This window comes from Stegostoma tigrinum, chromosome 4 (assembly GCF_030684315.1).
Source record: "Stegostoma tigrinum isolate sSteTig4 chromosome 4, sSteTig4.hap1, whole genome shotgun sequence".
NCBI lineage: Eukaryota > Metazoa > Chordata > Chondrichthyes > Orectolobiformes > Stegostomatidae > Stegostoma > Stegostoma tigrinum.
In genome coordinates this window covers 15,239,973-15,257,563 of record NC_081357.1, presented here as the reverse complement: position 1 = coordinate 15,257,563, position 17,591 = coordinate 15,239,973, and the positions used below count along the sequence as shown (strand labels likewise).

At 45.6% G+C, this 17,591-nt stretch overlaps 1 protein-coding gene across 6 annotated transcripts in view; it reads right to left on the bottom strand.

The window, feature by feature from the left end:
* daam2 (dishevelled associated activator of morphogenesis 2) overlaps window positions 1-17,591 on the bottom strand; it is a 323,197-nt gene that overhangs the window by 45,674 nt on the left and 259,932 nt on the right. For all 6 annotated transcript variants that reach the window (XM_059645172.1, XM_059645173.1, XM_059645171.1 and 3 more), the window contains 2 exons: window positions 10,926-11,033; window positions 9,130-9,190 (listed from right to left, as the gene is read on the bottom strand). In XM_059645172.1, coding sequence (XP_059501155.1) covers window positions 9,130-9,190; window positions 10,926-11,033 — 169 coding nt within the window. The remainder of the gene's footprint in view (window positions 1-9,129; window positions 9,191-10,925; window positions 11,034-17,591) is intronic.

Here is a 17,591-nt window from a genome sequence, read left to right as displayed (position 1 = left end):
TGGGTATACCTACACCACACTGACTGCATCAGTCCAAACAGACAACTCAAAAATCTCCCCATAATCTGCTTTGTTCCAAGGACAACTCCAGTTTCTCCAACCTAACCCTGTCACTAAAATCCCTAATCCCTGGAACTTTTCTGGTAAATCTCCGCCACATTTTCTGGAAAACCCTTGTAAATGTTTCCTGAAGTGTCATGACCAGCATTGGATGCAAAGCTGTAGCCTCATGGAAGGAGGAAGAGAATAAATCTCTGGGCCATCGATACAGGTGATGGTTCCTACAACAGGTCGACAAAATTCAAGCTTTAACTTCTTTGGGAACATCTCACAGCTGGGAGATGCACACATATCAGCCAGATGGTGCAGCTAAGTTCAAAGGGGAGACTACTGAGACAATTTAAGATAAGCTTAAGATAACCACATTATGGGCACTGTCCATTTCTGTGAAGGGTTTTGAGCAGACAAGGAGGTAAGAAAGGTCTGCACCAGAGAGCTGTGGAGCATTGGATCAAATGGGCAAAGACTGCTGATGTGCTGTTTGCGATCTCAGGGATTTGAGGAATTGGAAATGCCTTCAATAAAAGTCAGGGTTGAGGTTTAATGCTGACACCTGACGATCACTTTAGCTGCAGACCCCTCCATTTCCTCGGTGGCCTCTGGAAATAAGCTGGGATGCACATCAGTGAATGAGGGTGGCTGGGACACAAATCCACATTCTTCTCCATCATTCCATGATAAACTCTCTTCACAACACCGATCGAGCGTCAGGCATGTCAACAGGACACATTCCACAGCGCTGACTACAGATGCAAAAACAGATGCTGATGGCTTTCTGGTCTTAATCACAAGCCAAACAAACAGGACTGAGCTGCATACAAAATCTATCAGCTGTCAGCTGTCATTTCTCCCTGCTACATTTCGTAAAACACGTGAGCTTTTGTTGCTGTAAATTTTTTCCTCCTGTTAGGAAGTTCCTTTGCGGCCCATCCCCAGAATAAAAAGGGACTGAGGTTTCTCATTGATAGTTAACAGGTTCAAGGGGCACTGCATTCTGGGATTCAATCCAAGGCCCCATGACTGAAAATTAAACGCTGCACATTAATGAGTTGCTGCGTTGTTGAAGAGAAATGCTAGTGGTAAAGCACAGAAGAAGTTGATGACAATAGTGGGGAAAGCCAGACATTTTTATCAGGCTCCTCACAGGTTTGCAAACAGTGTTATGTGCTCTAGGTTTAGGAGGAAAGGGAGCTAAGAAGCCAGAGAAGATGGGGGTAGGATACAGAGAGAGTGTGGCAAGAGGGTAGAGATTGAGTGGACCATTTGCAGTGAGGGAAGAAAGGCAGCAAAGTCGAGGAAAGCAGGTCAGGAACTCCAAAGATGGGAGTGGCTGACCAGGCATGGGAGCACTGGTCTGGGAGAAGGCTAGAAGCTCCCTCAGAGAGTGAAACCCTCATTGTTTTTGGGGATCCAAAGCATGAGGCAATGAATTCCCAAGGGAGTCAGAAGCAGGTGATCACTGAGAAACCAGAGATAGCTGAAAACGATGTAGCAATCGCACTGCACCCCCATTTTAAAACATGTCAGACCAGAATATGTCATTCACCACAGAACACAGACCAGTACAGCACAGGAGCAGGCCCTTCGGCCTACCATGTCAGTGCTGCTCATGATGTCATTCTGAGCTAATCCCATCTGACTGCACGTGGCCTGAATCCCTCGATTTGCAACCCATTCATGCCTCTGTCTAAATGCCTCTGAAACACTGCTGTCACATCTGCTTCTACCACCTCCCTTGGCAGTGCATTCAGGGACCTATCACCCTCTGTGCAAAAGCACTTTCATCGTACATCCCCTTTACACTTTCCCCCCTCACCTTAAACTTACAGCCCCTAGTGTTTTACATTTACACCCTGGGAAAAAGACTCAGACTGTTCACCCTCTCCGTGCCTCACATAATTTTATACACTTGCATCAGATCATCCCTCAGCCTGCACCTACACACCACCACAAGCACCCACAGGTACTAGTATCAATGGACAGTTCATCCAGAGACCCAGATAAAGTTCTGGGGACCCAGGTTCGAATCCTGCTATGGGAGATAGTGGAATTTGAATTCAATAAATGTCTGGAATTAAGAGTCGGATGATGACCATGAGTCGATTGTTAGGGAAAATCCCATCTGGTTCACTGATATTCCTCTTTTCCAGTTCCTTCCTAATTCTGTTCTAGTCATTCTGTCCCCAGTTTAACACCTTCACCTGAGAGCCAATAGTGTCCTTTTCCATTGCTATTTTAAAATGTACAGAGTTATGATCACTATTCCCAAAATGTTCTGCCAATGATCACCTGGCCAAGCTCATTCCCAGTACAAGGTTTAGACAGACACTTCACCATTTGGACTATCTACATATCATTTCAAGAAGCTCTTCTGAATGCACCTAACAAATTCTGTCTCATCTAAGCCCCTGACTCTGAGGTAGTCCCCACAAATATTGGAGAAATTAAAATCTCCCACTGCAATAACCCTGTTGTTTTTACACCTTTCCATGATCTACTTACATATCTGTTCCTCTATCTCCCTGCTGGCTATTGTAGGCCAACAGCACAACCCCACCGTAATGGCCACACCTTTCTTATTGCTGAGTTCTACCCATGTGGCCTCATTAGAATGAGCCTCCAAGTTGCCCTCTCTTCGTATAGCTTTGAAATTCTCCTTTATCAGTAATACACCTCCCCCACCTCGTTTACATCCCTCTCTATCTCGTTTGAAACATCTAAACCCTGAAACGTTTGGCTGTTAATACTGCCCCTCTATCAACAACATTTCTGTGATGGCTACAACACTGTAGACACATGCATTAATCCAAGCTCTAAGCTGATCGTCCTTCCCTGTTATAGTCCTTCAATTGAAATAAACATGCTTCCAACTGCCAGCCCCACCATGTTCATTAACCTGGCCCTGCCTCTCAAGACTTACTTGACTTAACATCGACCTTCCCCTCAACTACCACACATACTGACCTACTGCTCTGGTTCCCACACCCCTGCTACACTGGTTTAAACCCTCCGAAATGGCACAAGTAAACTGCCCTGAATACTGGTGCCCCTCCAGTTTAGGTGTATCCTGTCTTTCAGGTCCTGCCCTGGAAGAGATCCCTATGACTCAGATAACTAAAGCCCTCCCTCTTACACCAATTCACTAGCGATGCTTTCAAGTGTATTATAATCTTCCGATTTCTGGCCTCACTAGCATGTAGCACAGTGAGTAATCCCAAGATTATGACACTAGAGTTAGTGGATGTGACTTTGCTCACTGAGCTGGGAGGTTAGTTTTCAGACGTTTTGTCACCATTCTAGGTAACATCATCAGTGAGCCTTCAATGAAGCGCTGGTGTTATGTCCCACTTTCTATTTATCTGGTTAGGTTTCCTTGGGTTGGTGATGTCATTTCCTGCATTGGTGATGTCATTTCCTGTTCTTTTTCTCAGGGGATGGTAGATTGGCTCCAAATCAATGTGTTTGTTGATGGAGTTCCGGTTGGAATGCCATGCTTCTAGGAATTCTCGTGCATGTCTCTGTTTGGCTTGTCCTAGGATGGATGAGTTTTAAAACAGCAGCTAATGAACTTAAAAGACCCTATACAGACAACAAACAAAACAAACGTCATCTACAAAATACCTTGTAGAACTGTGACAAACACTACATTGGACAAACGGGCAGAAAGCGAGCCACCAGGATACATGAACATCAACTAGCCACAAAACGATATGACCCACTATCACTCGTATCCTTACACACAGATGAGGAAGGACACCACTTTGATTGGGACAACACATCCATCCTAGGACAAGCCAAACAGAGAAACGCACGAGAAGTCCTAGAAGCATGTCATTCCAACCGGAACTCCATCAACAAACACATTGATTTGGAGCCAATCTACCATCCCCTGAGAAAAAGAACAGGAAATGTCATCACCAACGCAGGAAATGACATCACCAACCCAAGGAAACCTAACCAGATAAATAGAAAGCGGGACATAACATCAGCACTTCGTCGGAGGCTCACTGATGATGTTACCTAGAATGGTGACGAAACATCTGAAAACTAACCTTCCAGCTCAGCAAGCAAATTCACATCCAGAACCTCAACCTGAGCTACAAATCTTCTCAAAACTCGCTAACTAGAGTTAGTGCTTTTCAACTTTCTGCCTAACTCTCTAAATTCCCTTTGCAGGATCTAATCTCCCTTCCTACCGATGTCTTTGGGACCAATATGGACAGCAATCTGCTACTGCTGTCACATCTGGGAGATATGAAGCAGCAGGAGGAGATTACTGAGAGAGAGAGAGAGTGAGGTGAATCAAGGGAGGAGATCACTGAGCGTGAGAGGAATGAGGCAAGAGAAGGTCACTGAGAGAGTGGAGAGAGACAGGAAGAGATCACTGAGAGAGAGACAGAGAGACAGAGAGGAGTGAGGCAGGAGAAGGAGATCGCTGAGAGAGGAGATAGGAGGAGATCACTAAGAGAGAGAGAGAGGAGTGAGACCGGAGGAGATCACTAAGAGAGCGAGAGAGAGGAGTGAGACACGAGCAGATCGCTGAGAGAGAGAGAAGTGAGACATGAGGAGATTGCTGAGACAGAGAGAGAGAGAGAGGAGTGAGACACGAGGAGATCACTGCGAGAGAGAGAGGAGTAAGACAGGGTGAGATCACTGAGAGAGAGAGGAGTGAGACAGGAAGAATTCACTGAGAAAGAGGAGATAGGAGGAATACACTGAGACAGAGAGAGAGAAGAGTGAGACAGGAGATCTCTGAGAGAGAAAGAAAGGAGTGAGACAGGAGGAGATCGCTGAGAGAGAGAGAGGAGTGAGACAGGAGGAGATCACTGAGAGAAAGAGAGAGGAGTGAGAAAGGAGGAGGTCGCAGAGAGAGAGAAATGAGACAGGAGGAGATCACTGAGAGAGAGAGAGAGGAGTCAGACAGGAGGAGATCACTGAGAGAGAAAGGAGTGAGACAGGAGGAGACCACTGAGAGAGAGACAAATGAGTGAGACAGCGGGAGATCACTGAGAGAGAGAGGAGTGAGACAGGAGGTCACTGAGAGAGAGAGAGAGCAGTGAGACAGGAGATCACTGAGAGAGAGAAAGGAGTGAGACAGCGGGAGATCACTGAGAGAGAGAGAGGAATGAGAAAGGAGGAGATCACTGAGAGAGAGAGAAAGGAGTGAGACAGCGGGAGATCACTGAGAGAGAGAGAGGAATGAGGAAGGAGGAGATCACTGAGAGAGAGACAAATGAGTGAGACAGCGGGAGATCACTGAGAGAGAGAGGAGTGAGATAGGAGGTCACTGAGAGAGAGAGAGCAGTGAGACAGGAGATCACTGAGAGAGAGAAAGGAGTGAGACAGCGGGAGATCACTGAGAGAGAGAGAGGAATGAGAAAGGAGGAGATCACTGAGAGAGAGAGAAAGGAGTGAGACAGCGGGAGATCACTGAGAGAGAGAGGAGTGAGACAGGAAGAGATCAGAGAGAGAGAGAGAGAGGAGTGAGACAGGAGGAAATCATTGAGAGAGAAAGGAGTAAGACAGGAGGAGATCACTGAGAGAGAGCGAGGAGTGAGACAGGAGGAGATCACTGAGAGAGAAAGGAGTGAGACAGGAGGAGACCACTGAGAGAGAGACAAATGAGTGAGACAGCGGGAGATCACTGAGAGAGAGAGGAGTGAGACAGGAAGAGATCAGAGAGAGAGAGAGAGGAGTGAGACAGGAGGAAATCATTGAGAGAGAAAGGAGTAAGACAGGAGGAGATCACTGAGAGAGAGCGAGGAGTGAGACAGGAGGAGATCACTGAGAGAGAGAGAGAGAGAGAGGAGATCACTGAGAGAGAGAGGAGTGAGACAGGAAGAGATCAGAGAGAGAGAGAGGAGTGAGACAGGAGGAGATCGCTGAGAGAGGGAGAGACAGGAGGAGATCACTGACAGAGAGAGAGAGAGGAATGAGAAAGAAGGAGATCACTGAGAGACAGAGAGAAAGGAGTGAGTCAGCGGGAGATCACTGAGAGAGAGAGGAGTGAGACAGGAAGAGATCAGAGAGAGAGAGAGAGGAGTGTGACAGGAGGAGATCACTGAGAGAGAGAGAGAAGGAGAGGAATTAGACAGGAAGAGATCGCTGAGAGAGAGAGAGGAGTGAGACAGGAGGAAATCGCTGAGAGAGAGTGAGAGAGGAATGAGACAGGAAGAGATCGCTGAGAGAGAGAGAGGAGACAGGAGGAGATTGCCGAGAGAGAGGTGTGAGACAGGAGGAGATCGCTGAGAGAGAGAGGGAGAGGAGTGAGACAGGAGGAAATCACTGAGAGAGAGAGAATGGGCTGAGGCAAGAGGAGATCACTGACAGAGAGAAAGGAGTGAGACAGAAGAAGGAAGAGACTGCCTCTGCAGAGGGAACTGAGTGAGGATGAAGAATTTGACATGAATCCTTTTTTGGGTTGTGATCCTATGCGTTTGAAAATGCTAAAATCCTGGAAAGCTATTGAATTTCTGGCATATTCAAATCAATGGATGGTTAAGATAAAGACCAATCTGTTGAGCTGTCAGTGGTGAAGCAATGGCCTAGCTCTAGTTCTGCTGGAGCTGCTAGCAACAGGAAGGTAGGAGGCACTGCGGTGCTAAGGCTCAGTCCAAGATATACACAGTCTTGGTGAGCCGATTGAGAGTACAGCTTTGGAGAAAAATTGAGTCAAAACTGGATCTTCACTGATGCGGAAGTATTGTCGGGAAAGGAGAAGGAGCGGTACTCAATTTACCAAAGTTGAAATGGAGGAAACGTTGGGTCATTTTGGATTACCTGATGATGGGAGAAGTTAAAAACTTGGTGCTAGCAAACATATCAAATGCAGTCCTGTGTTTGTAGATTGAAACCACCCAGGGTCTGTGAAGCATGAGAAGGAGGGGGCCAAGGATTATGTAACATAATGTAACATTTGTTCTTGTGTATTACATGAGTCGTCCCATTTATCTTTAGATTGTACTCCCTACACCACTAAAACAACAGGATCTTGATCAGATGGAGCGGCAGACAGAGTTTCATATAAATAAATGTGACCTGCTGCATTTTGCTAAGACAAACCGGAGCAGGGCTTATACAATTCATGAGTTGGGAGGTCATGTTATGGCTGTACAGGACCTTGGTCAGGCCACTTTTGGAATGCTGCATGCAGTTCTGGCTTTCCTGCTATAGCAAGGATGTTGTTCAACACGACAGTGTGCAAAAAAGATTTACAAGGATGTTGCCAAGGTTGGAGGGTTTGAGCTATATGGAGAGGCTGAATAGGCTGGGGCTATTTTCCCTGGATTATCGGATGCTGAGCGATGACCTTAAAGGGGAGTATAAAATCATGAGATGCATGGATAGGGTGAATAGTCAAGGTCGTTTTCCCACAGTGGGAGAGTCCAAAATGAGAGGGCAGAAGTTAAAGGTGAGAGAGTAAAGATATAAAAGGTTTCTTAGGGCCAAATTTTTCATGCAGAGGGTGGTGTGTGTATGGAATGAGCTGCCAGAGGAGGTGGTGAGGGTTGATACAATTATAACAGTTAAAAGGCATCTGACGGGAGTATGACTAGGAAGGGTTTAGAGGGATACAGGTCAAATGCTGGCAAATGGGACAGATTAATTTAGGATATCTGGTCAGCATGGACGAGTTGGACTGAAGGGTCTGTTTCTGTACTGTGTAACTCTATGACAATGTCACTAAAAAGGGCTGCTAGGTATACAACCATGATCTTGTTGGATGGCAGAATGGGCCAAATCGCCAGTGAAAATCAATTCTGGCCAATTTCCGGGTCCCACAGCCCTGCAGGTTCGCTTCTTCACTGTTTTATGGGATATCAACTTCAGAGGCAAGGCTGCTCCAGAATAAACTTTGAACTGAGATGGTTTCTCAGGCCATTTCAGAGATCCAAGACAAAACCACACTGCTGTGAAATTGGAGTCACACAGGGGCCTGAAAAATCAGGGATGGCCAATTTCCTCCCTGAAGTGACATGAATGAACCAGATTGGTTTTCACAAAAGTGGTTGACAGAGTCAGTGATAATGGGAACTGCAGATGCTGGAGAACCCGAGATAACAAAATGTAGAGCTGGATGAACACAGCAGGCCAAGCAGCACCTTAGGACCACAAAAGCTTATGTTTGGGGCCTCGACCCTTCATCAGAAAAGGGGGAGGGGGAGAGGGTTCAGAAATAAATAAAGAGAGAGGGGGAGGCACATCAAAGATGGATAGAGGAGAAGATAGGTGGAGAGGAGGCAGCCAAGTTAAAGGGGCGGGGATCGAGCCTGTAGAGGTGAGTATAGGCGGGGAGGTAGGGAGGGGATAGGTCAGTCCAGGGAGGACGGACAGGTCAAGGGGGCGGGATGAGGTTAGTAGGTAGGAAATGGAGGTGCGGCTTGAGGCGGGAGGAGGGAATAGGTAAGAGGACGAACAGGTTAGGGAGGCGGGGACGAGCTGGACTAGTTTTTGGATGTAGTAGGGGGAGCGGAGATTTTGAAGCTTGTGAAGTCCATATTTGTACCATTGGGCTACAGGGTTCCCAGGCGGAATATGAGTTGCTGTTCCTGCAACCTTCGGGTGGCATCATTGTGGCACTGCAGGAGGCCCAGGATGGACATGTCGTCTAAGGAATGGGAGCAGGAGTGGAAATGGTTCACGACTGGGAGGTGCAGTTGTTTATTGTGAACCGAGCAGAGGTGTTTATTGCAAACCAAGTGTAGGTGCACCAGCTTTAACAATTGAACTCATAATTCAACAAAGGCACCCAGGGTAAATTAAGTTCAATAATGAATTATAAGAGGAACCTGACAAAACAAAATCACTCCCCTATGCCACGCAGGTAGGTACATGATGAGCATATCCTCACTGGACAGCATTTCACCTCCTGCACTTATAAAAGTACCACTGAGATACTAGTCCTGAATTTCTCCAGCATTCTCCGAAACATCAGAGGGAGGTCAGAGGAATTTCTGGAGAAACAGCAGCTTATCAATGGAGAAGCCACCAGCTTCCCTCTGACCTTAAACTGGGGGATTCTGTGGATATTTGGGAATACTGTGTCATTCCTGCTTCGGTAATACTCACAGCCTCCAACGCCTTCAGACCATTCTTGATATTGTTTATTTCTTTCTCCAGTTCAGCCAGGCTGTGTTGAAAGAAACATTTTTTTAAAATTAATCTCGGTGAAAGGAATGCAGAATTCTCAATTTCGCATCGCAAACATTTCCAAATATCTTACCAAGCCTCAACATTCCTCAACGTATTTTAACACTTGTTTTTTTTTTCTCCCAACAGATAAAGTTTGGCTTCGAGAACGATGACTTCACTGAGCTGAGGCCAGCAACTTTATACCAAGCCATCTATTGAGATGTCCCTACCTTCACTATGTTGATTCAGGAGTTGCCGGGTCACCAAGGAGAATTTGATTGGCTACTAGGGAAATCGAGCACCCACCTGAGAGTGGACAGTGTAGGCAGCTTCCCAGTTCAATACCCAATCAGAAAGGCTGCACCTCAAACAGTACGACATTTGCAGTCCTGGGCTGGGATCTCCATCGTTTCAGAGATAGTAGGAACTGCAGATGCTGGAGAATCTGAGACAACAATGTGTAGAACCGGAATGAACACAGCAGGCCAAGCACATCAGAAGAGCAGGAAAGCTGACGTTTCAGAAGAAGGGTCTAGGCCCGAAACGTCAGCCTTTCTGCTCCTCTGATGCTGCCTGGCCTGCTGTGTTCATCCAGCTCTACACTTTGTTATCTCGGATCTCTATCTTTGGTTTTGTGCCCAAGTCGCTGAGGTGGGACTTAACTCCTAATTGTTTGATCCAGAGGTGAGAATAGTAGCAACTGAACAAACACATCTCTTGGATCGTTCCTCTGCTGTGCAACATTTCAAAGTTCAGAACAGTGAGCAAAGGGCAACGGACATGACCCTCAAATCAACACTACTGCATTTCCACTCCCCGTTCCCAAGTATGTGAATATCGAGTTAGTTTAATCGGGAAATTCAATGTTTAGGCTTTCTTGTTATGGGCAAAAGACTAAAACACTTTTTTACTCTGGAAATACACAACAGATCCACTCATGTGTAAGAAAGAATGAAGCAGGTTCATTTTTTGGTTTGGGTGAAAATGCAAACCAGACAAAATCTTCCCCCGGTCATCTGTTCCCTCCACAGGCTAGCAGAAGTGAAAACGGCAAATATTTATAACAGGCAGCAAGATAACAAGCATCATGTAATAGTACTGCCCAAGCTCAAAGCCACAGACACAGTGTTTCAGCTGGAACATCGGTAAGGGACTTGTTTAATACCAATTCTCAGGGGCTGTGCAGCTAAAACTCACATGTTTACAGTTTTTACAACAAGAATTGGTATTTGTATTATGTCCTGAATGCAATAAAACAACATGGAGGTTTTACACACAGAAGGCAGATGGGTTTTTTTTATTGATTGAAGCTTGTGCATGTGAATTTTGTACGGATGGTAACTGAAGACCCTGCAGCATCAGTCTGACATCTTCTTCGATGTCACGCGCTTCCAGGTCATGTGGAGGCAAGGATAATTGTAAGGGTTGCTCACTTTTTTCACAGCACCCAGCCCTAATCCCATTCGCAGAAGAATCACTCCTTCAATTAGCGTCATATTTTTACATCTCCCTGCAGCCACCATTATGCTCTGACTAAGCAAGAGGGACAGTTTGATGGTGAGTTGATGTGAAATTATGGAGCATTAATTCTGCAAGGTCGCACTTAATTGAATCAGACCACCCAAAGGGGAAAAACTCTTGTGACAACTGGTGGCCCTTGTGAGGTGAACACATTAGACAGAAACACAAAACACAACACTCAAGAGGTTGTCTGCCTCTTCAGCATTACTTACTTGACTTTGGCCGCATCTGGCACATGAAGTAAATCTAAATGAATGGTGAGGATCTCTGGGTAGCTCTTTTCAAATATCATGATCAGATAGTGCAACAGTGTGATGTTCCTGAAATGGAGAGACAATTGTATCTTTAAGAATTCTAGACTGCTCCAGGGAAGAGATCAGAGTCTAGCAACTTCTATACTCTCTAGCATTCAACAATATTACTATTTCTTTCAATTTTTTTTATTCAAGTGGTTTGGGCATATCTGTCTGGGCCAGTGTTTATTTTCCACCCTTATTTTCACTTCAGAAGATGGTGGTGAGCTGACTTCTTGAACTACTGCAGCCCTCCTGCTATGGGTTGACCTACAATGCTATTAGGGAAGGAATTCCAGGATTTTAACACAGTTACAATAAAGGAATGGCAATTTATTTCCAAGTCAGGATGGTGAGTGTTGATAACAAGTGATGGTGTTCCCATGTATCTGCTGGCCTTGTCCTTCGAGATGGTAGTGGTCTTTGATTTGGAAGGTTCTGTCTTTGGAGCCTTGGTGAATTTCTGCACTGCATCTTGTAATTAGTATGCACTGCTGCTACTGAGTGTCAATTGTGGAGGGAGTGGATATGGTGGTGGCCATCAAACAGGCTGTATTGTCCTGGATGGTGTCAAGCTTCTTTTCTGTTGTTGGAGCTGCACTCTTCCAGGTTCAAAGGATATAGACAGGGTTGGCCACTGGACAAAAACGTGGCAAATGAGGGAAAATGTGAGGTTCTGCACTTTGAAAAGAAGAATGGAGGAGTTGAATATTATTTAAATGGAGAAAATCTGCTGAAAGCTACAGAACAGAGGGATTTGGGGGTCCTCATGCCAAAAAAAACACTCTCTCCACCTATCTTCTTTACTTTCCATCTTCGGTCCGCCTCCCCCTCTCTCCCTATTTATTCCAGTTCCCTCCCCCCATCCCCCTCTCTGATGAAGGGTCTAGGCCCGAAACGTCAGCTTTTGTGCTCCTGAGATGCTGCTTGGCCTGCTGTGTTCATCCAGCCTCACATTTTATTATCACTAAACAGCTAGCATCCAAGTTCAGCCGTTAACGGGGAAAGCAAATGAAATGTTGGCCTCTATTCAAAGGAAATGGAGGAAAGACGTAGGACGTCTTACTAAAACAGTGGTGAATATTCTGAGCAGTTTTCAGCCCTTTGTCCAAGGAAGACTGACGAAGGAAGGGCATTGGAGCCAGGTTCACAAGGTTCTTCCTAGTACAGACTGACTGTCGTATGAAGTAGGATTGAGTTGGTGGGGCTTGTAATCATCGGAGTTTACAAGAATGACAGGCATCCTTATTGAAACGTATAAAATTTTTATGAGAATTAAAGGTGAGATGCAGAAAGATTGTTACTGCTTGTGAGCCAGTCATGGACGAGAGGGCATAATCTCAGAGTAAAGGTCACCCAATTAAAACAGAGATGAGGAACAATTTCTTCTGTGAGGATTATCGGGTCAGCCAAAGGCAAGCAGATTCAATGCACTGAACGGTGCACTGGTCCGAATTTTCATGCTCTTAAGTGGGGAGCATTTCATCACATTCCTGACTTATGCTTTGCAGACGGTGCACAGGCTCTGGGGAGTCAGGAGGTGAGTTACTTGCCACAGCATTCCTAGTCTCTGACCTGTTTTTGTAACTACTTATACAGCTAATCTAGTTCAGTTTCTGATTAAGGTAAACCCCAGGATATCGAAAGCGGGGCGATCTAGAGATGGTGCTGTAATTGACTATCGAGAAGCAATGATTCAAATCTCTCTTGTTGGAGATGGTCATTGCCTGGCATTTGTGCAGCATGTATGTTGTTTGCCACTTGTCAGCCCAAGCCTGGATATTATGCAAATCTTGTTGCATTTGAACATGGACTGCTACAGTATCTGAATAGTTGCAAATGGTGCTGAACATTGTGCAAACATCAGTGAACATCCCCACTTCTGACATTATGATGGATGGAAGGTCATGCGTGAAACAGCTGAAGATGGTTGGGCCTACGACACTATCCTGAGGAACTCCTGCAGAGATGTCTGGAGCTGAGATGACTGACCTTGACTACCTTCCAATGTGCCAGGTATAAATCCAATGAGCAAAGAGTTTGCTCTTTGATTCCCATTGATTCCAGCATTGCTACTTGATGCCACACCTGGTCGAATGCAGCCTTGAAGTCAAGGGCTTCACCTCATCTCTGGAATTAAGATATTTTGTCCATGTTTGCGCCAAGGCTGTAATGAGGTCAGGAGCTGAGTGGCCTGGCGGAACCCAAACTGGGCATCACTGATAATGGGAACTGCAGATGCTGGAGAATCCAAGATCACAAAATGTGAAGCTGGATGAACACAGCAGGCCAAGCAGCATCTCAGGAGCACAAAAGCTGACGTTTTGGGCCTAGACCCTTCATCAGAGAGGGGGATGGGGAGAGGGAACTGGAATAAATAGGGAGAGAGGGGGAGGCAGACCGAAGATGGAGAGAAAATAAGATAGGTAGAGAGGAGAGTATAGGTGAGGAGGTAGGGAGGGGATAGGTCAGTCCAGGGAAGATGAACAGGTCAAGGAGGCGGGATAAGGTGGCAGGTCGGAAATAGAGATGCGGCTTGAGGTGGAAGGAAGGGATGGGTGAGAGGAAGAACAGGTTAGGGAAGCAGACACAGGCTGGGCTGGTTTTGGGATGCAGCGGGGGGAGGGGACGAGCTGGGCTGGTTTTGTGATGCAGTGGGAGAAGGGGAAGAATGAACTGAGCAGGTTATTGCTGAGCAGGTGCTACTTGCTAACACTGTCAATAACGCCTTCCATCACTTTCCTGATGATTGAAAGTAAAATAATGGGGCAGTAATCAGCTGGGTTAGATTTGTCCCTTTTTTTATGTACAGAATCTACCTGGGCAATTTTCCACATTATCAGGTGTTGTAACTGTACTGGAACAGCTGGGTGAGGGGAGCAGCAACTTATAAAGCACAAGTCTTCAGGAATATTGCTGGAATGTTGTCAGGTGCTATGGCTTTTGCAGCATCCAGCATCTTCAGTGACTTCTTAATATTACATGGAGTGAATCGAATTGGCTGAAGACGATCTCTGTCATGCTGGGGCCAACTGGAGGAGGCCAAGATAGATCATCCACTCGGCACTTCTGGCTGACGATTGCTGCGAATGCTTCGGCCTTATCTTTTGCACTGATGTGCTGGGCTCCTCTCTCACTGAGTTTGGAGATATTTGTGCAGCCTCCTTCCTCAGCAAGTTTTTCAATTGTCCACCACCATTCATGACTGGTTATAGCAGTGTGAGAGTGTTGATGAACAAACAGACCTTTGAGTGCAGGTTCATAGTTCCTTGAAAGTGGAGTCCCAGGTCAATAGGATTATGAAGAAGGCACATAGAATGTTGCCTTTATTTGTCAGTGCATTGAATATAGGAGTTGGGATGTCATGTTGTGGCTGTAAAGGACATGGTTAGGTCACTTTTGGAATGCTGTGTGCAATTCTGGTCTCCCTCCTACAGGAAGGTTATTGTAAAACTACAAATGGTTCAGGAAAGATTTGCAAGCATATTGCCAGGTTTGGAGAGTTTGAGCTGCAGAAAGAGACTGAATAGACTGGGGCTATTTTCCCTGGAGCTTCAGAGGCTGAAGGGAGACCTTATAGAGATTTATAAAATCTTGAGAGGAATGGATAGGGTGAATACCCTTGAGGGGGTGGAGGAGTCCAAAACTAGAGGGCATAGGTTTCAGGTGAGAGGGTGAAGGATTTAAAAGGGACCTAAGAGGCACCTTTTTTACACAGCAGGTGGCGCGTGTATGGAACAAGCTGCCAGAGGAAGTGGCAGAGACTAGTGCAATTACAGCATTTAAAAGGCATTTGAATGGGTACATGAATAGGAAGCATTTAGAGGGATATGGGCCAAATGCTGGCAAATGGGATTCCATTTATATAGGATATCTGGTCAGTGTGGATGGGTTGCACCAAAGGTCTGTTTCTGTGCTCTCTGTTTCTACAACTATAACTCTAAGGCAAATTTTGATGGTATGAGACAGTAACTTACAAAAATTGAATGGAGTAGACTGTTTACAGGTAAAGGAGGGCTGACTGACCAGTGGGAGGCTTTCAAAAGTGAGACAAGAAGAGTTCAGAGGCAATCTGTTCTGATTTGATTGAAAGGTAAGGCTGATAGGGGTAGGGAACAATGGATGAATAAAGACTTTGAGACTCTGGTCACAGGTAAGAAGGACATATATGTTAAGTACAGACGACTGAGATCAAGTGAATCTTTTGAAGATTATAAGGGGTGTAGGAGCATTCTTAAAAGAGAAATCAGGAGGGTAAAAAGGGGATATGAGATAGCCTTGGCAGGTAGGGTTACAGATATTCCAAAGAGATTCTACAAGTATATTAAGAACAAAAGAGAAATTAGGGAGAGAACGGGGTCCTTAAAGATTAATGAGGCAATCTGCTTGTGGAACCATCAGAGGTGAGTGAGATACTAAGTGAATAGCAGAGATATTTGTATCACCTACTGCCACAGGAGAGGTGTCGGAAGACCGCAGCATAGCTAATGTTGTGCCTTCATTTAAGGAAGGCTGTAAGGAGAAACCCAAGAAATACAGACCGGAAGTCACACATCTGTGGTGGGTAAGTTGTTGGAGGTAACTCTGATAGGATTTACATGCAATTGGAAAGGCAAGGACTGATTAGGGACAGTCAGCATGGCTTTGTGTGTGGGAAAGAGTATCTCATAAACTTCAGTTTTTTGAGGACATAACCAAAAAGATAGATGAGGTCAGAGTGGGGGACATTGTCGAAATGGACTTTTGTAAAGCCACTGACCAGGTTCTGCATGGTAGACTGATTAGTAGAGTTAGATCACATGGGATTCAGAGAGATCTTCCTGATTGGATACAAAATTGGCTCAAAGGTCCAAGACAGGGTCATTTCTGAACTGGAGGCCTGTGACCAAAATTGATGCTATATTTAACAATGAAGAAGGTTATCTAAGATTACAAAGGGATCTTGATCACTTGGACCAATGGGCTGAGGAGTGACTGCTGGTGTTTTAGTTGGATAAATGCGAGGTATTGCATTTGGTAAAGTGAAAAAGGGCAGGACATATACAGTTAATGATCGGGCCCTAGATAATGTTGTTGAACAGAGAGACCCAGAAGTCAGGTACATGGTTCCTTGAACGCTGCACCACAAGTAGGCAGGGTGATTAAGAAGCCATTTAGCATGCTTGCCTTCATTGCTCTGACCACTGAATATAGAAGCTGGGGTGTCATATAGAGGTCATATAGGACATTGGTGAAGCCATTTTTGGAGTACTGTGTGCAGTTCTGGTCGCCCTGCTATGGGCAACATGTTATGAAATCAGAGAGGCTGCAGAAAAGATTTCCCAGGATGCTGCCAGGAATGGAGGATAGGCCGGAACATTTTGCATTGCAGTGTAGGAGGTTGAGGGGTGACCTTCTAGAGGTTTGTAAAATCACCAGCGGCACAGATAAAGTGAATAGCAAAGGGTTTTTTCCCCTATGCTGGGGGATGTTCAAAACTAGGGGGCATGGTTTAAGGTGAAAGGACAGAGATTTAAAAAGGACCTGAGAGACAACTTTTTCACACGGAGAGTGGTTCGTGCTTAGAATGAACTGACAAAGTAAGTCACAGAAGAAGGTACAGCTACAACATTTAAAAGACATACGGGCAGGTACATAAACAGGAAAGGCTTAGATGGATAGGGAACAAACATAGGCAAATGGGACTCACTTAGTTTGGAAAACTTGGTTGGCATGGACGAGTTGGACTGAAGGGTCTGTTCCCATACTGTATGACTCTATAAGCTTTATAAGTTTGTTTTTCTCACTTATTGGTTCGCTGACAACCTACCGCAGACCCAGTGTAATGACTACATCCTTCAGGACCCGACCAGCTCAATCAGTAGTGCGGCTGCTGAGCCACTCCTGGCGGTGGGCACTGAGCTCCCCCACCCAGAGGGCATTTTGCTGTTGTTCAACATACAGGAGTACTGACTCACCAGATGAGGGAGGTCAGTTCATAGTAATGAGCAGGAGGCTTCACTGTCTATATTTAACTTTATGAGGTCCAGAATCAATACTGACAACTCACTCTTGAGTGCCTGTCAATGTTCTGCCACCTCTGCTGGGTCTGTCCTGCCTGTGGTACAAGATACAATTGATCTTGGGTTACGTTCTGCATCTTCTCCACAGTACAAGATATATCCAGGGATTGTGATGGTGGTGTCTGGAACATTGTCAGGCATAATTCAGTTAAGGTGACTACTTCAGGCTGTTGTTTGAGTCTTCTGTGAGACACTTACCCTGAGATAAGTCTTCAGATGTTAATAAGGAGAATTTTGCACAGTTGATGTGTTTTCAATTGTTGATCTACTGCCTAGATCGATGCCAGATGGTCTGTGTGGTTTCATTACTTTTTTGAGTCTTTATCTCGCCACTTGCTACAACTGAGTGGCTCACTGAGAAATCTGAGGGAATTTGCGTGTCAACCACATTGCTGTGGGCTGGAGTCAAACATAGGCCAGACCGGGTAAGGACTTCCTTCCTTCAAAGTGAACCAGATGGGTTTGCTATGACAATTGACACGGTCACTATCAGACTCGATTTTCGCTGCAGAATTTGGTCTTC